General features: G+C 39.6%; 2 protein-coding genes across 4 annotated transcripts in view; one reads left to right on the forward strand and one right to left on the reverse strand.

Moving 5' to 3' along the window:
* The window catches only part of LOC309497407 (uncharacterized protein), a 37,834-nt gene extending 28,918 nt beyond the window's left edge, over positions 1-8,916 (reverse strand). Inside the window, exons 1-4 of one of the 3 annotated variants that reach the window (XM_082167682.1) lie at positions 8,173-8,785; positions 7,965-8,018; positions 7,720-7,851; positions 4,999-7,524 (exon numbers count right to left, since the gene is read on the reverse strand). In XM_082167682.1, coding sequence (XP_082023808.1) covers positions 7,244-7,524; positions 7,720-7,851; positions 7,965-8,018; positions 8,173-8,695 — 990 coding nt within the window. In that variant the 5' untranslated portion in view covers positions 8,696-8,785 and the 3' untranslated portion in view covers positions 4,999-7,243. Of the gene's footprint in view, positions 1-4,998; positions 7,525-7,719; positions 7,852-7,964; positions 8,019-8,172 lie in introns of those variants that run through there. The other 2 variants (XM_082167680.1, XM_082167681.1) reach the window with 2 other exon arrangements.
* Positions 1-24,220, forward strand: part of LOC309496391 (uncharacterized protein) — a gene marked incomplete at its 5' end in the record, with an annotated part of 156,822 nt that overhangs the window by 97,896 nt on the left and 34,706 nt on the right. The window lies entirely within an intron of this gene.

The following is a 24,220-nucleotide window of genomic DNA, read 5'->3' on the forward strand; positions in this document are numbered from 1 at the left end:
AAAGTCCATGTGTGTGTATCCCATTTTAAAACAGCTTCATTGGCTGCCAGTGTCTTATAGGATCCAATTTAAAATTTTGGTTCTAGCATTTAGAGCCCTGCATGGTCAGGCTCCTTTCTACCTCAGCGATCTGATTCAGCCGTATAAAAGGAAAAAAGTCCATGTGTGTATATCCCATTTTAAAACAGCTTCATTGGCTGCCAGTGTCTTATAGGATCCAATTTAAAATTTTGGTTCTAGCATTTAGAGCCCTGCATGGTCAGGCTCCTTTCTACCTCAGCGATCTGATTCAGCCGTATACCCCTGCACGGGCTCTGAGGTCTGTGAATCAAACTCTGCTGAAGGCTCCACGCACTTGTTTTCGGACTAGAGGTGACCGATCCTTCCAGGCTGTTGCTCCTAGGCTATGGAATGGTCTGCCGCTCTCTTTACGCTCTATTGACTCTGTGGATACTTTTAAAAGTAATCTTAAGACTTATTTATTTATTCAAGCTTTTAATTAGCTACTTTTTGGGCTGTTATGATTTCGGTGTTGTTTTCATTGCATGTTTTTTTTTTTTTTCTGATTTAAACTGTGTTGTGAAGCACTTTGTGGCCCTTGTCTGTGAAAGGTGCTATATAAATAAAGATTACTTACTTACTTACTTACTACCTCTGCCTCCTTCGACTCCTGTGTCTTCTGATTGGCCCATTGATCTAGTTTATCACAAGTTCTGCAAAGCAGGTGTTACACAATTGATATGGGATGATCAGAAATTGTTATATTTATTGCTGATTAGAAAACTATTTACATGACAGCATCAGCATTGAGCTTCAGATCAATGGTTTTGATCACGATAACAAACGAACTACAGAACAAGTTTTGCAACAATGAATACAACACATGCGGTTGCAATTATGAAGTAAAATGTAATGAACAAGAGTTTTCATCTCAACTAGGGCTGGGTGATATGGACCAAAAGTCATATCCCGATATATTTAGGCTGAATTTCGATATACGATATATATATCCTGATATTTTTTATCTTTCATGTTTTATTTTTTTCAAAATTTGTTAACACACACACACACACACACAAGTACTGTCCCCCTTTACTTAACATAAATTGTAAGAATATGACTAATAGTAAAGACTAGTACTAATAAACATTAGGCCTATGCTAAAGGTATTAAATAGCAGTCCCAAACTAGTTTTTGTTAATACAATGTTGGTATGAGCCACCACAGTCATTTAAAAATATAATAAAATTACACAAAGAAAAATAGTGGCATTTTGGGGTTAATATGGAAATGACAGTTACCATGGTGAATACACAATACTAACAAGAACTGTTAATGAAACATGGAAACTGCTCCTGGTGAATAGAATGAAAATCATACCTGCATTACTTTTATTTCCTGTAATTTACAACGTAACGGCGTTGCATGCTCGTAATTTCTTTTGCACTTTATATACAGTGAAGAGATACACGGCGCGCGCCGCCGCATTTGTGCGTGCAATTGAGTGTGCGCTACGACTACAGTATAACGGCTAACAGGACAAGAAAGTCCGTTTTTCTGAGGTGAAAGACTTTATTTCATGTTATAACATGCTGTAAACACGCACGCAAAGTGGAAAAGGAGGGGCGGGGGCGCGGGGAGCAGTGCAGAGAGCTCCGGGTCAGCCGAGTATCCGGCTCAACTCTAATATTTAGTATGTGTTTTGTGGTCTTATTTCAGCAACTTTCATTTTTATTTTTTCAAATAACCATGCATAAACATTATTCTCTTAAAAATTCAAACATATAAATGCATGTTTTTCACATATTATGGTAGCCCTGTTTGTGCTATATAGAGTGAATTTACACCTTTGCCATTAACATGTTTATAAACAACTTAAAAAAGCTTGGAGGAATGTTCGGAGTACTGAGACAAGATAGCTCCCACCCCAGTAGTGGAGGCATCTACTTCAACCAAGAATACCTTTTCTGGATCTGGGTGATGGAGCAAGGGTGCAGTGGTGAATGCGGTTTTGAGGGCTTGAAAAGCAAATTCAGCTTCTGGGGTCCAGAGAAGAGCCTTTGGTCTACCTTTTAGCAGAGAGGTTAGGGAAGCTGTCAACGTGCTGTACTGGTGTATAAATCTTCGGTAAAAGTTGGCGAAGCCTAGGAATCTTTAGAGTTCCTTTAAAGATTGGGGAGTGGGCCAAGACGTGATGGCTTCAGTTTTCCGATCATCCATTTCCACTCCTCGTTCACTAAGCTGATAACCCAGAAACTCAACACCGGAATAATGAAACGTACACTTTTCAGCTTAAGAACAGAGTAAATTCCCGGAGCTTTTGGAGTACTAAGACACGTGATGTTGATGTTCAACAGGATCTTTGGAGAAGATAAGAATGTTGTCGATATACACCAACACGAAACGTCCCAGGAATTCTCGGAGCACTTCATCCATGAAGCTCTGGAAGACGGAAGGGGCGTTTACAAGTCCATACGGCATGACAAGATACTCAAAGTGCCCTGCAGGAGTAATGAATGCAGTCTTCCACTCATCCCCTTCTCTGATTCTGATCAGATTGTATGCACTCCTTAGATCCAACTTGGTGAATATTCTGGCTTCTCTGAGTTGTTCAAGGGCTGATGGGATAGCGGATAACTGAATTTTACAGTGATTTTATTCAGGGCTCTGTAATCAATACATGGTCTTAAACCTCCATCTTTCTTGGGAACGAAGAAAAAGCTGGCGGCAGCAGGTGAGGTGGAAGGACGGATGTAACTTTGCTGTAAAGCCTCCTCGATGTATTTCCGCATGGCTTCTTGTTCAGGAATTGACAAGGAGTAAATTCGACCCTTGGGAACAGACTCTCTGGGGACCAGATCAATGGAACAATCCCAGGGCCGGTGTGGAGGTAACTTGGAGGCAGCAACCGGGTTAAACACATCTGCAAACGCAGAGTAACAGTGGGGAATATTCACAGACAGGTTTTCCTTGGGACTTTCGATGGATGTGGAACTCACGATAATAGCTTCTTATGGCTCAGCATCGGGTAGAACAGGACGTGAGATTTCAATAGGAGGACAATGACAACCCCAACTGTTGATCTTGCCAGACTGTCAATTAATGGTAGGTTGATGACGAATTAGCCATGGACGACCTAAGATTATGTCCGTTTGACTATTCTTGAGAATAAAAGGTTTGAACATTTCTTGGTGAGTATTTTCAACACACAACGTGATGGGTGTTATCTGAGATGTAACATACCCTTTGTTGATTATTTCGCCGGTCACTGCATGGATTGAGTATGGCTTGGAAGTGCTGATCTTCTGGAGGTTGAGTCTTTCACAGAGTCGTCCTGATATAAAGTTCCCCTCTGACCCAGAGTCAATGATGGCTGCTACAGAGACGTGGAAATTTTGGGATTTCAGAGTTACAGAAATCATGAGCGGGGTCGATACAGAGTTTCGAACGGAGCTCACGTCAGCCGAGGTGGTCGAGTTGGACATGTACGTAGGAAGTGACCTTCAACGCCACAGTACAAACATAGCTTCAATTCTCTACGACGGATGCGCTCAGCCTGGGAAAGTCGGTGAGTGTCGACTTGCATCTTCTCCGGTGGGGTTTCAGAGACGGATTCTGAGAGAGCTTGATGGGATGTGGCATGAGAGTGTCGAGTATCTTGATAACAACTCTGAGATCTTTGATGTATACGGAGAGTTTGTTGTATGAATTTTTCCAGTCCCAGGGTATCATCGAATATAGCGAGTTGGAGACGGAGTGCAGGATTTAAACCTCGGCGATAAACAGAAAGGAGAGCTTTTTCATTCCAACCACTCGCTGAGGCTAGAGTCCGGAATTCAATGGAATACTCTGAGACAGATTTCTTATCTTGTCGAAGCTGTAACAATTTATCGCTGATGGATGAATCACTGACTGGTTGTCCAAATACTTCTTTGAAATGGTTATCAAAGCTCTGCAATGATGTGGTAACCGCAGTTTCTTGCATCCACAATGACTCAGCCCATCTCAATGCTGATCCGGATAATTGTTGGATGATGAAAGAGATCCGTGATCGATCTGTAGGATACAGATGAGCTTGCTGTTCGAGGGCTGCTGGTGGTGTCGAATTCTCAGCATTGGTTAAAGGTTGCACGGGAATGGCAGCGGCTGTAGGCTGTGTAAGATCCATACCGTCGATATTTCAGTTTAAAGGTCAAGCCTTCTGTCAGGATACAAGGCACACAGAGATCGAGGTAAGTGAATATAACACAGCTTTATTCAATGGTGCAACAAATCATGGTGAGAATCAGGAGCGAGAAGACGTGAGGAAACACAGGATGTGGGCTCCACAACAGGTAAGTTCAAACACTCCAGATAATTGAATCACAATCCGTTCTGGGATATTAATACTGGTCTTTCTCTTACAGGTTCTGGCGTTGGTTCAACAGGTGGCAGGGGGATTCAGTGAAACGCTGGATGTCAGGTAACAAATGGATACAGACAATGTTCCTGGAGGTCACAGATCAAGAAGCCAGAGGTTAGTAAATCACAGGTGAGTATACTTTACGTTCCGAAGTCACAGGTTTCTCAAGGAATCGGAGACAGAGGATAAGGGTCAGTTCCTGTTGGAGGCTTGACAAAGAACTGGGGTATTGCAGTGTGTTTTATGTTTTGGTGGAATGAGGTTGATAATTGTGAACAGGTGTGAGTAATCAGAATTCTGGGGAGAGTGATCGTTGTGTGATGAGGGATGCTGAGTCTGATTGGTTCCTGACACTGAGCAGCTACTCTGTCTACAGTGAACGTATGCTCTAGTTGTTTAAAAAGTTAAAATATATCAGCATTTAGTAAGAGAGCAAAATATACAAGATTTATGCATTTTGTTTGTCCTTTGTGTGATGTATTACCATTGTGCATCTAGCATAATACATAATCTGGTAAATGTGCAGTCCTAATTATAAATAAAACTATATAAAAAATAACAATTAAAAAATATTAGGAAAAGAAAATGCCACAATGTCTCTTTATTCTCTTGTTTATTTATGTAGGATGAACAGATCAGGGATCAGTAACAAACTACACTTAAAAATATATTATTTAACATTCTACATTTAATACTTTTAACAAAACACTTTTGAGATATTCATGGGTCCTGCAGGGCTCTCAAGTTTTGAAGACAGGCAAGAGTTCGGCTCAAGCCCAGCCATTTTCAGGGTCATGATTGAGGACAATGTCCCGTCCAGAGACAAGCTGTTTCATGTTGAGGTTTTGTTCAAACCGACCATCGAAAATACCCTCTCGGCATCAGCATTAGAATGTGGAAGCACTAAAACCAAGGCTGCGATCTTTGATAGCCTCCCAAATTGGTTCAAGCCAGTCACATTTGAAAAAAGGAACCAGGGGCCTCTATTACTCAAATGTTTTCCTTTCATCGTAATTAATAATGAGCAAGTCATGTTGTGTGCAAAATATTTCTTGAGAGGATGCTTAATTGCTTTTTACCTGACATCTCTGAAAGACAGATGCAATGATTAATGCATCCATGGCCAGGATATAATTATAAAATATGACATGATTTTAAAAGTGACCTATAATATCGACTATTCAATACACTTTAATTTATTTAATGCTAATAAAATGATTAAGCCTATTTGGAGAGAGAGATGTTACAGTTTTTCTTAATTACTTAAACACTATAACCAGGCTTTTGAACTAAAATTTCAAAACCATAATGCCATTTATCAAAAAGCACACCCATTTCCCTAAACTATAAACACTATTCCCTGTTTTGACACATGAGTCAGATCTGTTGAACTGTCACTGCAAAACTCTACACACAAATCCCTTCATCCCTTCACAAATCCCTTCACACAATTACCCAAGTGGAAACACTAAGAATAAAAATTGAACACACATCAAGCAGATCCTTCAATAGATAGATAAAAGGGCCCAAGTCAGTTTATTGAGTTTTGGAACAATGGATCCAGAAAGACATGAAGGAAGAGGAGGAAGGACTAGGGCAAGAAGACAAGCAGTCTCAGATGAAATTCAAGCCACTCTATTTGCCCATGTCTTAGTCAATGGTATGACTATGAGGGAGGCTGGGCTACGAGTAAGACCACAAGCAACATAACTTACCAGTTTTGGAAATGTTGTTTTGAATTTATTGCACCAGTGTGTTAGACTATGTTGTAGTGTGTGTGATTTTAAGGGCTTGTGTGTCCTGTCTGAGGGCAAAGTTTGGTTTTTCAGCAAGAGTGAATAGTTTTGAGTGTAGAGCTTCATTTTGACCTGAAAATAGGATGTTTGGGGAATTGGGTGAGACGTTATGGATTTGTGTTTACAGTTTTGAGAATACGAGGCATAGTTTCAAGAAATGTGTTTAAGCAAATCGAGAAAAACTGTAATAATGTGACGATATGTCAGTCATCGTGTGATAATGAAAATATGACTAGGCCTAGACTACTTGTTCTGAGCAGGTGTTGTCGGTGAACAGGCTGTAAAACTGTTGGCTAAGTTACAGACACTCATGAAAAACTGATGCTAATTATCTGGGAAACATTCTCTAACAGCAGTCAAGTTGTCATTGTTTTTATCAAAAAATTTGTGAATTTGTTGTAACATTAAAACTGGAGATCATGACTTACTCTGTGCTCAAAGTGATGCTCGGAGCTCCAGTGGTTTCCTCTGTGGATGAGCTAAACTTTCGGAAGATGTTGTAGCAGAATCATGTGAACAATTCCAGGATATGCTTTTTTTTCATTGCTTGTTGCGTCAAATCTTACCCAGATACAATAGTGCTATTTTCTGATTGGCTATTGTGTATCCCCTTTCTTTTTTTTTGATTGGCTGATAAGTGGCAGGCTCGACTAAGAACTCCAGGGGAGACGCGCTTGATTCCTGCCGGTTCCATAGTGAGAGCGGCGCGGCCAGATAAATGTTGGGCGCTGCGCATATTAAATATATTATAAATAGTTTTTCCGCGTGAGAAATACAATGTGTGGCGGGAGTGCGTGACAAAAGACTGAAATGAGTGACTGTCACACACAGTGCATGACACTTGAGAGCCTTGGTCCTGTCTCAGTGCTGAAACTCTTTATACAAAGGTATATTTATAGACATCCCAGACTTTTATACACTAATCTCAAACACACATTAGTCCTCATTAATACAGATTCATATGTCAAAGATACTTCATGATTTTTCAATTAAATCATACACTAAAAGTTCAGTATTATTGGAATCACATTCTGCAAAGCTCCTGTTATCTTAAGGGAAACAGTAGGAAACCACTGAAAGAGTTGTAGTTATCGTGGGTTTCTGCTATCCTCGCCTTTGGCCTAAGTCTCACATAGACAACATCTCCAACCTTCAGGAGCAACACAACTCCATTAGAGGAGTTTTTCGCTCCCTGAGGCTGATCATCATGTGCAATAACCGTATGCTCTCCATTCTTAACAATGCCTACAGTTGCTGGAGTTCCGCCGTTACCATGTATAGAGACTCTGAACATGTACGCTCCTTTCAGTGGGGCTGTGAAAATACCTAAATCAAATAACAAGAGATACAGAATCAGCTGTTTCCTGAATGATCACTTAATCAGCAAACACACTGTGTAATAGCTTTGAAAGATGGCAGATCCTCTAATACACATTACACAACTGCAGAGAGGTCTGAATGCAGCAGAAGGGTTTTCATTATTATAAACTGAGTTTTATGACTCATGTCATTGATCATTACCTGTAATTGGGTTGTAGGCATTCCCTATGTTTGTGAAGACTTTCTGGTAGGTTAGTGTGATTTCAGTGGTAAAAGGACCAAAATCTGCATAGCCAGATTGCACCAATCCAGCGGAAAAAGCTATTTCTCTGTCTGTTATTGAAAAACATAAACAATATTGTGATATATTACTCTATTACACTGAGAATGTATTCACTGAATTTAATATCTAATATCTATTTAATATCATTCAAGCACACTTTCACCTCTATTTTCCTTTCTCAACTCCTCAACTTGACTCAGAGTTAGATTTGACATTTCTGTGAAAAAATAAAGATTCTGTTTATTCTACTTATTGTAATAGATTGACTAAACAATTTACACAGTATACACTTAACTTTAAACTAACATTTACACTTTGCAATGTATTCCATTGGTGTTTTACTTTGAGGATCATTGATAAAAGAAAGGTACCATCATTTTTCTTGTTCATCTCTTCCAGGATAAACGTCTGTTGTTCCCTCAGTTGCGTCTCTAAAGCTCTGATGTTCATTTTCTGCTCTGTAACTGTGGCGGTCAGTTCTCTGATGTTCACTTTCTGCTCTGTAACGGTGGCAGTCAGTTCTCTGATGTTCATTTTCTGCTCTGTAACTGTGGCGGTCAGTTCTCTGTTGATGGTTTTCTGCTCTGTACCGCTGGCGGTCAGTTCTCTGTTGATGGTTTTCTGCTCTGTAATGGTGGCGGTCAGTTCTCTGACGTTCACTTTCTGCTCTGTAACTGTGGCGGTCAGTTCTCTGATGTTTGCTTTCTGCTCTGTAACGGTGGCGGTCAGTCCTCTCAGCGCTGCATGGATGTCAGTGAAGAACAGATGGTAGTTTTGTTGGCTGTTAGTTGAAGCTTGAGGTTGATTCTGTCTTCCGTCCTCAGATCTGAGCTGTTGACTGATCCCATTATCATTGAGTCCTCCATCTACCTGATGCTGTACTAAATCCATCATTCTTCACTGATGTTAGTTTCCAGCTCTTGCTCTGTCATCCTCACAGCCTCTCATGTTCCTTTTTACTGTCTTTTGTACTTGGTTTATATTGCTCCAGATAAATAAGTAGTTCAAGTTAATTGTTAATCATAATCAAAGGAATGTTCCGGGTTCGGTTAATGTTTATCTCTAGTCACAACATTTGTAGCACTGTTGATCACAACAGAAAATAACTCTGATTCATTTGCCTCCCTTTAAAAATGTAATAAAATTATATAGATCAGTAGTCGGCGTCATTATAGCACGCGAAGGAAAAAAATCATAGAAACCTCCGGTCACATGAATGGATTGTCGGATCTCACACTTTAATATTTATTGGACAGGTTTAATAAAATAGGCTGTGTGACTGTGAGGAATGATTACCTCAAAATGTTTGAGTGACTTTATTTAAATTAAATACATTAGCTATTGTCACGTGCCAGTGATTATCCCTCTGATATATTTCTGACCTCTGATATAGATGGTCACATGACTCTCTGGTATCCATGTGCATGTGCATATCTTACAAAAGTAACCAGGTTTACCAGCTTTATGTTATGACATAAAAAAGAGGAAATATTGGATATAAATTTACACAGACAAAATTAGTATGTTTACATATAAAAGTGGCTATAGTATTAAACCACATGCAACAACATCCTGTATCAACAGATGTAAAACTGAATAAATGCATTGAACTTGTCAACTTAAATTTAATATCATGTATAAAAACTTAAAATGTAATTATTAACCGGATTTGCAATTTGTCATGTAACATTTTGGGAAAGTGAACTTATGCACATGATAAAGTTTACATTAACTTGTTTCATGGTAATGAAGCTAGCGTAAGTTCTGCCAGGAAGACTCAATCGTTCACGTCATGTATTACCTTCTCATCTATCCAATCATATCCTAATAGCCAGTATAAAAGGGTGGTACTTACACATGTCTGAGTCGCAGATGCTGTCGCTTCAACCAGTTCGCAGAAACCAACACCGGCGTTCACTCACTCGCGTTTCGATTCCAATCATAACAACACCAGTCATATCGTTGATTTGATCTCAGCAATTTGTGCGCGAGTGCGAGACGCTCGTGTAGGAAACAAGGACGTGGCGGCTTTAAATCTCATGAGAGTTGATCTCCTCACAGGGTTTTTCAAGTTCAAGTTCCACTTTCAAGGCTTTTACGTTGGTAGGCGCATCCAGCGGCCACCGTTTACATGTCCCCATTATTAAACTCATTCAGGTAAGTATAAACTTGCTCTTCTGCTCCCTTCATCAGTGGTAAAGACCAAATGGCGACTGTGGCGAAGTGGTAGTTTTCTTAAATTGCCGATACATTTACAGCAGTCTGCAACGCAACATACTAACTGTAACGCTTTAAAAAGTAGGGCTGGATGCTCGCTGAATGGTTGTAGCAAGTGTAAACAAAGATTCACGTAACTGATTTCTCAGCGAGTGCAGTGGTAATCTATTTTCAGCGTTGTCGATCCTACGCACTCATGGGTGGTTGCAAAATACTAACAACTGGGTTGCTGAATAGATTTAAAATAAGCTTAAGAGCAACTAAGTTATTAAATCGGCTTTATGCATATTCACAGTCCGCGCTCCTCATATGCTCACTCAACACGTGAGAGTGCTTCTATCTTAAAGGAGCAGTAACTTGTTTTACGCCTTCTCTGATTTGTTATTGCTTCGGCATTTATGGAGGTGTTTTAGCCAAATCACTTCCCGACCGCCAGGAAAGTTATAATTTAAAAAGGGGTTGTAAAAATTTGAAAATAATACATGTAAATATGTCCATATCATAAAGGAGAAGCTGACCTTTAAAGCAAGGTGGTCATTGGATGCTATGCGTATGTAGTAGACATGGTTATGAAGGGTAGGTCTTATGTGGGTATATGTTGCAGGGGTATTTAATACATAGGAAGTAAATGATACATTTACAGTGCTGATAATTCTCTACAACTGTTCTACTGTTTTCTTTTTCATATCTCTTTTAATACTTATATTTAAATTCTTCACTACCATAAATATGGTACAATCGTGGTAATACAAATTTTCTTGGCGTCTACTTAATCCACTGATATGCGTCATAGAAATATTTACATTATAGGTAGTTGATATTAAATGTACAAAGGCAGACTAGGATGCTCAGGTCAAATGTCACAGACTAAAACGTGCTTAACACAGTAGTACTAACAGTTATAAGTTTAGACCATACAAATCAAACCAATCACCAGACAAATCACAGTCAAGAAGACTCGAGTGACATTATATTTAGGCTACTCATCTGTATGATTTAAATGTTCACTTATTTTTCTATTCAAGGGACTTGGTTGCTGAAGACTAAAAATTTACTGTTTAATGTTATGTATTTGTATTATTTTTCTTTATTCATTTTCATAATAATTTATTCATAATTTCATAATGTATTTTGTCAAGCCAGAGTTATGTGTCTGTGTTGAGTGCATGAGGAGACTATAGATAGCATGGAACCATGTGAAGATCATGTCACATGAGACAGGTGGATGAGCTATATTTTGTAGAGGGTGTGTACAATGTAACATGTTTCCAACTGATGCAGATGTAAACAACAGATAGTTTCTTAATATAGAAGTGAATTGTGCCATATGTTCTATGACATATACGTTCCATTTTTAAGCTCAAGCAACAGAGTTGTTACCATGAATGGAAGTCGCTCAGTGATGTATATAAGCTCTGTCTCATTGCACAACTTCAGAGAACGCATAGACCTGGCATGAATGTAACATCTTCTGAAAGATTCTCTCCTGACATATAAGAATAAAAATTCTTCTTGGCAAGATAACTGGTGTCCGGCCCTGTGAATCTAATAATAAGGGGAAAGACTAAATTTAAATCTACAGTTGCCATGGCCAGTGATCTCTCGGCTATGAATAAAACAAGAGTAACTCGAGAGTAATGTTAGGTGTGTGCTGCACAGCTGAGAAATAGATTCTACGCTCAAAAAAAGTCAACAACAGAATATCAAGAGTGACTGAGGTTGTATCTTATCGGTATGATGTCACCTTATTTCAGGTAAGTATCGTACTAAGATTAATAAGATTAAGATTTAATGGTTATTATAAAATATATAAAAAAAAAAAAAAAAAAAAAAAACCACACCATGTATCTCTTCAAGGCAGGCTAATTTCTCGTCTGTTATCACTGGCCCACTCAGTGCTAATTAAGCGATCCGATCAGCTAGACGAAGGGTGCATATCCGTTAAGATTTTGGACATTTGGAACAGCAAAGGTCAAATGAATTACCGAGCCTGCTCAGGCTTCGTTCCTTCGCGCTTCACAGAAATGATTCTATAGTGGCTGCTAACATCTTTGGGTTCAAAGTGGTGACAAAACGTATGTTGTATGTGCTAACGAAGCTAGGTTGCATCACTAAGGCAGATCTTCTTGTTAGACGATCATGCTATTCCTGAGATGTTTATCTGTGTTACGGCCCTTAATCTAATTTGGCTCTTTCAAAACACACAAAAGACAAGGACCGAACATATCAAAAATCACAGACGATTGGGGTAGCATTTCTGACGTCAACCACGCCATAAGTTTTAATGAGAGGATAAAAAAAACCACCTCAATAGACGAACAAACAATAATCATAAATCAACAACACAGGTAGGGCAGCTACAAGAAAACAGGAACCCTTAACTACACCTATTGTTCCAGGAGAGATCTTACCTAGCTCCCGAAAAGAACCGTAACGAGTGAATCTTCCAGGCAACTGCTTACCTTCGCTGTACTAAATAAATTACAAAAAGTGTACTAAGAAAATAACACCACTACCTGGTTTTAAAGAATGAAATAGAATAAAAAAAACGATCATAATGATCGCTCCAGCATGGCGAGGCGAAGCGAGAGTGAGCTCGCCACAAGGCGAGGAACCCCCAGCTGGCAATCAGGCGAGAGAGGCGGAGAGAGAGAGAGAACGCCATCAACACCGTCACGGCTTAAATAGCAGGAACTCCCATGACGTCACTTCACTTCCGCGGTGCAGGAAAAATCCCTTCTCAAAACTCCACCTACGAACTCAAAAGAAATCACACACACTAACGGTTCAATATTATACCCACACGTAACAATCTGGCAATCAGTAGTCTCCAATTTCATGATTAAGGTTGCGTGAGCACATTCTGACCACTGCAATGCCATAGCTGCGCACTTTAGTCTTCAGGTGGCTCTGCCCTTCAGCTAACCTTTTCATCACACTGCCTCCTCTAACAGTGATCATGTAAATAAGTCGCTCTGCTTAATCCAGCTAAACCGTATACTGAAGGTGCGGCTCCCTACACCTTAAAAGCTTATATTCTGCAGAATGGTTTATAATGTTTAACTTTTCTTTTCAGATTCCTTTATTTCCCATCCTGATCACGGCCGGTTGTTCCTTCCTTGTCTACAATTACAAAATCGATGTGTGGTGGGTCTTCAGTGTCCCCAGGATGTGTGTGAGGGGTTTGGCTTGGAATGCCCCAAATATATGCTAATATTCCATACTGGAATTGTCATTGAGGGTGAGTAAAGCGCATGGTTTTTGTCTGTCCCTTTGGATGCAGTCGGGCTGCTGCTCCCGGCACAGGGGGTGAGTTTCAACAGCTCGTTTTGCAGCTTTGATTACCTCACAGACAATTTCAAAAACTTTTTGCTTTATATTCAAACCTGAGTCAGACAAAGATGGAGAGAATCAAGAAGCGTCAACATGTAGACCTCATTTCCGGATGGTTAGTTGATGAATTATGTAGCTTATGCATAGTTATCTTCTAGTTATTGATTAGCTCATTCTGTCTCGATATGCTATAAATCATATTTCGGGAGCTGGATTCATGTAGCTTTAGGATTTGTGATGCCACTAATCCAGAAGGAAGGCCGCACAGTCCCTCTCAGCGTTGTTGTAGTCCTTAAAAAGCAATCTTTAAATTAAATATTCAATGCTTGAACTTCGTGCATTGTAATTTTGCAGATATTGTTTATGCTTTAAAAGCAACATTACAGGAAGTGAAATCCATTTAACCCCCCTTTATTACCTCCATCTGTAATGGTCTCTTCTCCTCTTTTCATGTTCAGATTGTAGCCACGTTTTAACAGCATTCATGGCTCATGCTAGCCTGGTAAAACCAAACTCTGCTACTTCGCTTTGCTTCGTAGACAGAGTCTGGAAGGGCATAATTGAAAAGCGTTTTCTTTATCGCGGTGGGGGTGCCTGTCTGAAGTTTAAAATCACTGGTACCCGTAAACCATTCACATAACGTTTGGTTATGACGTGTATTATGCGCAGGCTCAGCCGCATCTAATTTCCACTGTTAACACATGTATGATGCGAAAACAAAACCATCGAGCAAAATACCGGGGTGAACATGGCTGTGAACGACTTTCGCAGATTGTGTGAAGTAAATCTACGCATCCACGGTACAATCAGTATCTACGTCACGGCTCTCAGCACGCCCTCTGTTCGTTGCTTGGCCGGCTGTTTTGCGGCCGGAGGAAATCTGAGAGATAGGTCGCTATCTCAGACTGCGCACAGAAGCGAACTGAAATTGAGCGGAAGTATGACGTCTGACGTAGTCAGGCTAGGCTCATGCATCCAGGGGAATTTACTTCAGTTCAAACACTCCGATCTCGCTGTGGTCTTTCTTTTTCTGATTCACCTTCTCACCTAATTCTTTACTCTTTCTAAGCACTCCAACTGACTCAAGTCTCTGGTTTCACATTAACAATTTCTAAAATAAGCAAAACATTTTGTCCCTTCTCATCTATGATTAAATTCTTAAAAACCCGCCCTAGATCCTCTGATCACTTCCCCTATTTTCCTACCTAACGAAGCATCTCTCTCTTAAGCCTGGTTCAGGACTCATCTAGTTTCTGTCCTAAAAATCTGCAGTTATCTCCCTCCCAGTATACTGGTCATTCCTCAGGATCGGGACAGCCACTTCAGCAGATGAACGTGGCATTTCTACTCCAGCTATCAAGATGCTGGGCAAATGGTCTTCCTCTGTACTTGAGTCCTAAATAAGACCAGATTTAAAAACTATCCTCGAAGCTCAGCAAGCTCTCCAGTAACAGTCCAGGTAAATATCTATTTAAACACTGGTGGTGGTGTCTGGCCAAGTGGCTTTGCATGTATTATGATGGCTGTGGTCCATCGACTGGACGGCCAGCAGCCACGTAGCAAATTAAATTGCTGCGATCAGACGACAGATCCAAAAGTGGCTGAGACCCACGCGACCGAACAAAAAGATGGCCTGTGGCCCATGTGACAGATCCAAAGGTGGATGTGGCTCACGTGATCGTAACAATATAATGGACAGTGGTCCATATGACAGAACTAAAAGATGGCCTGTGGCCCATGTGACAGATCCAAAGGTGGCTGTGGCTCACGTGATCGTAACAATATAATGGACAGTGGTCCATATGACAGAACTAAAAGATGGCCTGTGGTCCATGTGTCCTATCAAAAGATGGCCTGTGGTCCATGTGTCTTATCACATTTTCTTATCACAAAGGGGCGGCAGTGGCTCAGTGGTTCATGTAGGTTGTCTACAAACCAGAAGGTTGGTGGTTCAATCCCCGGTTCCACCTGACCAAGTGTCGAGGTGTCCATGAGCAAGACACCTAACCCCAGCTGCTCCCGACGAGCTGGGTGGCGCCTTGCATGGCTGACACCGCCGTCGGTGTATGAATGTGTGAGTGAATGGGTGAATGTGAGGCTATATGTAAAGCGCTTTGGTGGCCATAGGTCTGTGAAAGCGCTATATAAATGCAGTCCATTTACCATTTACCATCTATCGATGAGCAGTATCGGTAAGAGTAGTAATACCGTTACAACCTTAACGATACCCATCCCTAGTCTAAGTGTAGGTCCAACACCTGATCTAGATACGGCCCAGATCTGGCTGACTACGGTAACTTTGGGAAAACTACTTCCGTTATTTGGGAAAAGCACATAAAAGTCCTGACAGAAAGCGATGCATAAGGATGTAGTGTAACGACGCCCTGTTCCAGGAATGCACCAATATTTTGTTGGTAGTACCAGTTTGCAACAATTATTAGTTAAAGCTGCTATCCGTAACTTTTTTTGTGTTAAAAATTATCCAATATATATATATATATATATATAAACATAACCAACAGAAACTATCAAACAACTTCAAAACTATCTGCTTGCCTTAGCTCGATTCAAATCGGTTAGCTTTTAAAAATGATTTTAATTCCAGTGGTACTGGTGGATTTCCGCGGGAAATTCGAGCATGTCTTTACGTCATTACTTCACATCTGTACACATAAAGAAGGTGTCCCGGCTAGTAGGCTATATTGCGTGTGAGAATGTTGGAGGTGGAGATTTAGAACCTTTTCTCACAGCACTTGATATAATTAAACTTATAGCGGATCCAGAATGTTTCAAACGACAATCACCAGTGACAACTGGAGATTCACCAGTTGTAAAACCCCCAAAACTTCGGACTTAGTAGTGGCTAGAGAAACAAAAGAGACTGCAACCGGGCCCATGCGAAAACAAGGATAAACATCGGCAGGGCTTTTGAAAGATGGCGTGAACTCCGTGTTTTAAAGGGGTTCAAAACGGACACAGAGACGTTTTTTTTTCTGCTAGACCGGTGAGACATTTCAATAGTTTAATTACGTAACAGTAGCGCACTTATTCACTTAATTTACACAGTTAGTGAGTTTCCTTTGTTGTGCCTTTCTCGTTTTGCTATTATGGTAAATATGAATTCTTTTGTGCTAGCTATGAGAGGGAGCAATTCACCTCTACTCCAAGAAAATCAAACCCGCCTCCTCCGTTGTCAAGTATTGGATCTGAATCAGATCTGTAAAGTGAACATTTTATATTATAACACGTTTATGCATAACAGGGATTCCGTTCATACACCGTTTATTTCATAGCACTATGATTGTTATTTGTTTGTACAAAATAACTGCTCTTCTATGATTTGCACGGTTAGACATGATATGATGAGCGATCGTTAGATTTAATTAGCACGATTTACTGCAATGCTTTTTTCCCCTTAGTTGATCAGAACAAAAGTGGATGTTACTTACTTGTTCAGACGTCATTTTCCGTTGAAAATTCTAATATTGGTCATACTTCCAAAAAGTATATTCTGTGATTCTGAATGCCCGTATCCACACCGGCGCGGTGATTGACAGCCGCACACACTCTCCTCAAAATTCATCCGCGCCGCCCACGTAAAGTTGATAATTCCGCAAATAACTGCAATTGCAGATTTCGAACAGAGATGGCGACAAAGAGGAAAAGCTATGGACTGCACCAAGTTGTCAACACTTAGGAAAAAATTATAAAAAATACACGTTATACTACATCCCTATGCATCGCTTTCCCCAAATAACGGAAGTGACATCGACGTCCGGGTTAGCGGTAGCATGAGCCATCAGGCAAGTGTTATTTAAATAAACTCCTGATGTACTTACAAACTTTCCAATGCCTCATTTTATGAGTACAGAACCTATTAGTACTACTGTAGAAGTTTGGTACCATTCTGGGCATTATTAGGCTGACACCATTCGGCTGATATCTCTAAATATGCTCTAACTTTAATAATGTTCGACCAAGGGAAAAAAGGCTTCTGGGGGGGGGTGTTTGGCTCGAGTTCATGGTGCAAAGGACCCTAGGTTGATTTTACTCTGAACCATCCCTTAACTTCCAAAGCATAACAACCCTCTCTCTGATGCATTGATCGACATCTAATCATCCCTTGGAGCCCTGAATGAAATGCTAGGTCCATCATGACAAGCAATCCCATGACAAGCAATCCCATCTAAAAGGTGCCAGACATGCGAGACAGTGAATGTGGCCGTCAATTCGACGGCACACAGATTGCTTAACACAACCCGCGCTGTCAGCCGGCAGCTCGACGGCACGCTGATCGCTCAAACCTTAATGAGACAGGCAAGACGAACAACGTGCTGACGTGGTCATGCTCTCAAGAGAGAACATGAACCACCCACGAGTGCAGTTTCAGCACGCTTAAGACCAGGCATCATGGCCGTAATATGAGGATAGGAAACGACTGCATCCAGAAACACACGGTTTGAATGACATCTTGAAAAAGACGCAATGTCAAACCGTGTATGTTGTTTCAGGAAAAACTGGTCACTCACATTCTCATTAAAGGCGCAACATTCTGAGCTGTGAAAACAGCTGTTTTTCCGGCTCTCTGTGAGATCGCGGCCAGCGATGAATGCGCTGTAACACCAACACCAGCTTTGAAGAGCCGTTCTTGTGCTGCAAGCAAGAGCAGCTGATGCAATTATCGCATGCCAATGTGCATTGCCTCTTTTTATGAACTCAAAGCAGATTGGTCTCTCAAGGCGATTCCAATAGGCCTTTTTCACGTAAGTTAGAACGCACATCCGGTTCAGCGTTTGTTGTGTAAAGCGACTTCCGGTGAAAAAGAGTCAGACGCGCTAACGTTACTCTTCACACAACTTCCCTGAAGAATCTACCGGCAATTACATCAGCGGATGTTTTTTGACTTGTCGAGCTTCTCCGCACTCAAAACAAAACAAATCTTTATTGTAATAGTCATTTTAGATAATTTTAAGACTTTGTTTATCTTAATTTTATTACTGCAGTTGTGGCAGCTTATTTGGAGAAATAAAGTATGGTGATATCTTCCTTGAACAGTAGCCTAATTTAATTTGTGTCAACATTAACTAAAATGATATTATGACTTGAAAGTGAAAGGACATAAATGTAAAGGCTTCAATAATAGATTTAATAAAATATGACGGGAAAGTAGCTTCGTAATTTGTTTTCAGAAATGCATAAACATACCTGGAAGAGGAGACTGCATATAGTCATGATCTGCTCCAGCGCTGTTACCTCACTAACTATTTTGTCGTCTTGGGTGTCGTCAGAGTAGGCTACAGTGCCACATTGCTGCCACATATTATTTCCGCTATTGATATAGGCTATATCAATTTTATGTAGCCTACAAAATATGCCTTTATCCACATAAAATTGATATAGCCTAAGCCTTTCATGTCTATCATACATCTACGTTCAAAAAGCTGATATAGCAGCCCGCAATGGACATGTTAAAAGATCGAATTCTGTACACACCTTATTACTAAACCATACTATCCAAAAGAAAAGCAGATGAGTCCAGAATATGAACGCAACGCACACGTTAAGCGTTTTCCTCCCATAGAAACCCTTTATTATAAAGAAAAATCTTAACGTGGCTTTATGGGAGGATGGAATTGCAGTGCACAACAAATCCTTTAAATGGTATTCAATGCAAAACAAAAAATTAAAATATATAAGTAGCCTATAAAATAAACAAATAATTGTGGCATTAATTAGCCCACAAACAATATTTATTTTAAAGCCTAAACGAATTTATTTAAAGAAAAACACCAGCTTTCTCTAGTGTTGTGTTTCAGCCGCCCACTGGCACAGCGCTTACTCGCCGTAGAAAATCTATGATTTAATTTGTTAGACACGAAGAGGACTTATCCGTCTGGCATGGCCGCTCGCCCTAACGTTAACCTATAAATGTTCGCTATTATTAAGCACATATCCAGGTGTTTGTGCGGAGTGTGAAGCGCGCACTGCATGACATGGACGCGCCGGTGCCATCACTCGCATTTTCCTATCAACAGTGGAAACAACTTAAAATACTCCATCATTTCTGGTCATACAGAAAATAATAATACATCAGTCGCAACTACTTTTATTTGTGTAAACTCACAACAACAAGAAATTTGTGCATTTGTAAAATAAAAGAAACAGGACGCGCTTTCATGAGCGTATCTCAAAAATGAACTGAAAAAACAGCGTATCACTAGCCTCACAGACATGAGAAATATATCTATAAAACTTGAAATGTTCACCAACGAAAAAAATCCAATGGAAAGCCAATACGTACGGTACTATCTGATGATGTAATCCTGTCCGATGAAAGGTGCATCTACTTTACAGCGGAGATGTATGGAGATGTTTGCAGTCGACACTGATTTAGAAAACACTCGTTTATTAATAAACAATTAAAATGCTTTGTTATTTTTTCAGACAAATCTATTATCATTAGCCTACTTTTGCCGGTGCTTTGCGGCAAGTTTTATGTATGCGCTTGAGCGCGGAATATATAGGCTATAGGCTATACCAAGGATTGAATATAAATGTGCGATTAGTAATTGCTTAAATGCATGGGCGTCGGAACCATTGTATATGGGTGGGACAAGACCCACCCACTTTTTAAGACCAATGATATTGGACCCGCTTATTTTTACATTCAGCGCATAGCTGTTCGCTTTTCAGAGCGTCGTCAGTCAAATCCATTCCACTTGAGGAATGCCCTAATGAATTAAACTCCATTTCCGCTGAAATAGCTACATTATATTTCTCAACGAGCCGCAACTGACGAAAAAAACGCCGGTTGTACCCTTCCAGTCAAATATTGCGTTGCAAGCAAATTACCATGGTATCAGCAGGTTAATCCACGGATAGCTGTGCATGTAATGCACAACGTGGATGCGAGTTTAGTTTACTTGTTTAATTAAAAGGCATCAGAATACATGAAATGGTGTAAGTAACATTTTTCTGGGGGAGGACCCACCCACTTTTTTTTTGCTTCCGACGCCCATGCTTAAATGAATGACTACTAGTCTAGAAAAAATCTTTAGTCTATGGCAACTCTTATCAGTAGCCTACATTTAATAGTTGACATTAATTAGTAATTAGTATCCAGCTCTTTACATACATTAGTTGAGTTGGCATAGTTAATGAACTAATAAAATAAAGTATTTCAATATAGCATTGCTTATTCCACCACAATTCCAAAGGATTGTTTATAAGGTGACAATCCGTTATACATTTGAAGATTGTAGGCTGTATAGGCTATCTTGAAGATTTTTGTCGTCTCTTATAAAGACGAAAATTGACATTTCGTTAATAAAAAATAAGAACACAATGTAAAAAATAAACATTGTTCTGTTAGATGTGTTTTGACTAGGCTACTTGTTTAATTTAACTTGTTTAATACTTATTAATTAATTAGTAAATATTAATTTAATTATATCTCTAGGTATTGAAGATAGCCTATTAACATAAATAAATCTTATAGTATATTATATTTAAAAAAATGTGTACTGCCAGTAGCGGCAGTGTAATTAGCGTCGGCTACAAACAAATGTGATACTTATAGGGATCTTAAACGTCGGGACTTCTACGTGTCAAATAGCATGCATCCACTTCTTTGTCAGACAGTCATTGCTTGGAAAAGCATTAACTCAAATATGGTTGTCACTGCTTATTATTTGTGCAATGAGGGATGCTACAGTGACACCTCGATGTTGCTTCAGCCATTGTTGTTTCGACCGGAAGTCGCTTTACACAACAAACGCTGAACCGGATGTGCGTTCTAACTTCCGTGAAAAAGGCCTATTACGTAGGTACGTCAACGTAACGTTGAACATGACCGACTGACAGGGAACTGAATTATGCACGTCATTTGCATATTATTATGCACTTCAACTGCTTTTTATTCTGATTATTGGTTCAAAATAGCAGCACAAGCTTTTAGCCTTACTCCGAGTTAATAATTAAATGTGTGGTTTTCCTTCACATGCAAAAATACCCTAAGTAAAGGGAAAGTGGGAGAATCTGCACTTTTGATAATGTGTACATTGACCTCTACTATACTGAGTTATCAGTTCTAAAAAGTCGAAGAACAACAACTTAAATGGAATCAGGTTAATTATATTGGAGTCAGATAAATAACAGAATTATGCAGGTCATCCTTTAACTGCTTTTTGTTCTGATTATTGGTTCAAAATAGCAGCACAAGCTTTTAGCCTTACACCGAGTTAATAATTATATGTGTGGTTTTCCTTCACATGCAAAAACATCCTAAGATATGCACAAGCACAAGCTTTTAGCCTTACATCGAGTTAATAATTATATGTGTGGTTTTCTGTCACATGCAAAAATACCCTAAGTAAAGGGAAAGTGGGAGAATCGGCACTTTTGATAATGTGTACATTGACATCTACTATACTGAGTTATCAGTTCTAAAAAGTCGAAGAACAACAACTTAAATGGAGTCAGGTTAATTATATTGGAGTCAGATAAATAACAGAATTATGCAGGTCATCCTTTAACTGCTTTTTGTTCTGATTATTGGTTCAAAATAGCAGCACAAGCTTTTAGCCTTACACCGAGTTAATAATTATATGTGTGGTTTTCCTTCACATGCAAAAACATCCTAAGATATGCACAAGCACAAGCTTTTAGCCTTACATCGAGTTAATAATTATATGTGTGGTTTTCTGTCACATGCAAAAATACCCTAAGTAAAGGGAAAGTGGGAGAATCGGCACTTTTGATAATGTGTACATTGACATCTACAATACTGAGATATCAGTTCTAAAAGGACGAATAACAACAACTGAATTTGTTGTGTGATAAAAACATTTTTTTTTTTTATATGTTATGCTTCATCATAGGTGCCAGCAGGGTAAACCACCATAAAGTATATAGTGTGAAGGGTTAAAATTTAAGAATCTATTTCAAATATGCTTCCTTACATAACATCACGGTAAAGAATATTGTATTTAGTGTTTAAGGGTAAGATAATGATTCTGCTCAGCAAAGTTGCCTTTCCTGTTTTCTCAGAATGATGGGATTAGCTCACGAATGATTCACTGAGAATCTCACCTTTTGTTCTGCAAATGGCCTTCGGACCCAAATGGCTCTTGGAGCCTTTATGCTGATTGAATTAGGATTGGCCAGACCCTCACAGTCTAGGGTGTTACCTTAACCTGTATACTCATTTACATGCTTTGTTTGAATTTGTCTCCACCTTCAAAAGTCCCTCCTCCTAAAATGCCTATAAGACACCCTGTAAATTTATATACTTTAGATTATGTTGGACGAAACCGCAGCCGCGCTCAAATAAAGAAACTCTTCTGTTTGAACGTGATCCCAACTGTCTCCTGGTCTCTGCTTCGATAAAAGAAAACTTTACAACAGATGGTGCCGTGTGACCCGGATGGAGAAAAAGGAAACTGAATCTTGAAACTTCAAGCTCAAAGATCTCAACAAAGCCTGACTAAGTTCCAGACTGAATCTTCTGAATCCAGATTGAAAACTTCAAGCTCCAAAAAAAGATCTCAAAGACTGAATTTTTCCAGACGGAATCTTTCTCTACAAACGAAAGACTTGGTGAGTTTTACTCCAGTCAAAGAACCTTTGCAGACCAGTACAAAATAGTTTTCCTCTGCGACGACAGAGAAGAAGTTAACAAACAGCTGCAGGGTTTTGTTAACTAAGTTATCCTCTAAAGGTGTCTTTTAGAGATGAAATTTATCCTTTGTTGTTCAGGCAGGGAAGTTTAACAGTTACATGTTAATATTGTGTGTATCCTCTTGCTAGAGAAGGCCTGTCCTTTGTAAGCTAGAGAAGATTAGCGTCATGTGCTAATAAGATTGTGCCCTCTGTTTGTAAGACAGTAGAGAGAAGTTTAGTGTTTGTTTGTGTGGTAACATAGAAATTCACAAAATGTTTAGGAAAAGTACTAGACAGATTACACCTTTTTGGACAGATAGTGAATTCAAGTCTTTGTTATCAGAGCACATGGACTCAATCGTGACTGAGGAAGTCAGATTGAATTTAACAAAGAAATTTGGCATTGATCCAGGCAAAGTTTGGTCAATCGAAGATTGTAAGAAGGTACTAGGAGAAAGTATTCGCAAGAACAGTGTGAAAAGTTTTATCTGTTGTCACCGAGAATTTGGTTTAACACTAGCTACAGAACAGTCTAAGCGCAACTCAGAGCTAGAGAAACAGATCAAAGAGCTCCGTGCTAGAATATCTTCGTTGACTAAGAAAGTAAACCGCAACAAAGATGCAGAAAAAACTGATGTGGAAGAAGTTAGTCAGCCTGATAACAATTATCCTGACTTAAAAGCTTTCTTTGAAACAGATGTAGTCATCCAATCAGTAACTGATCAGCCTGTAGATTCAGTGCAGGTTTGTGGGGCTAGGAGAAGATCTCAGGGAACTAAAAGTGTTACTCCGAACTCTTCTGTTGTCCAAATACAAACGGTTGCCAAAACATCTTTAGGTCCTAAGGATATAGATAGACTCTCCCAGAGTTTACCCTCAGCACGCACACATTTTTCTGAATTTAGAAGAGCATTGTTCAGTAAAATGCATCTTTACGACATGTCGTTGCCGGAAGTCACACAGCTGATGTCACAAATTCTAACTGAATCTGAATTCAACAATTTTGAGTCTGCTGTTACTTCCGAACTGCAAAATGTCAGTAAAGGCGATTTAAGAGAAGGTGTTTTGAAAATCCTAAAGAATATCTTAGGACCCAAAATCGATTGGTCGAGAGTTACTAGCTGTGTACAAGAGAAAGAAGAAACTGTGAGTGAATATACTGAGAGGTTCTGTCAGGTAGCGGTAACGTACAGTGGAATAGTGGATGAT

Source organism: Leuciscus leuciscus, assembly GCF_965113295.1.
Source record: "Leuciscus leuciscus genome assembly, chromosome: 4".
Lineage (NCBI taxonomy): Eukaryota > Metazoa > Chordata > Actinopteri > Cypriniformes > Leuciscidae > Leuciscus > Leuciscus leuciscus.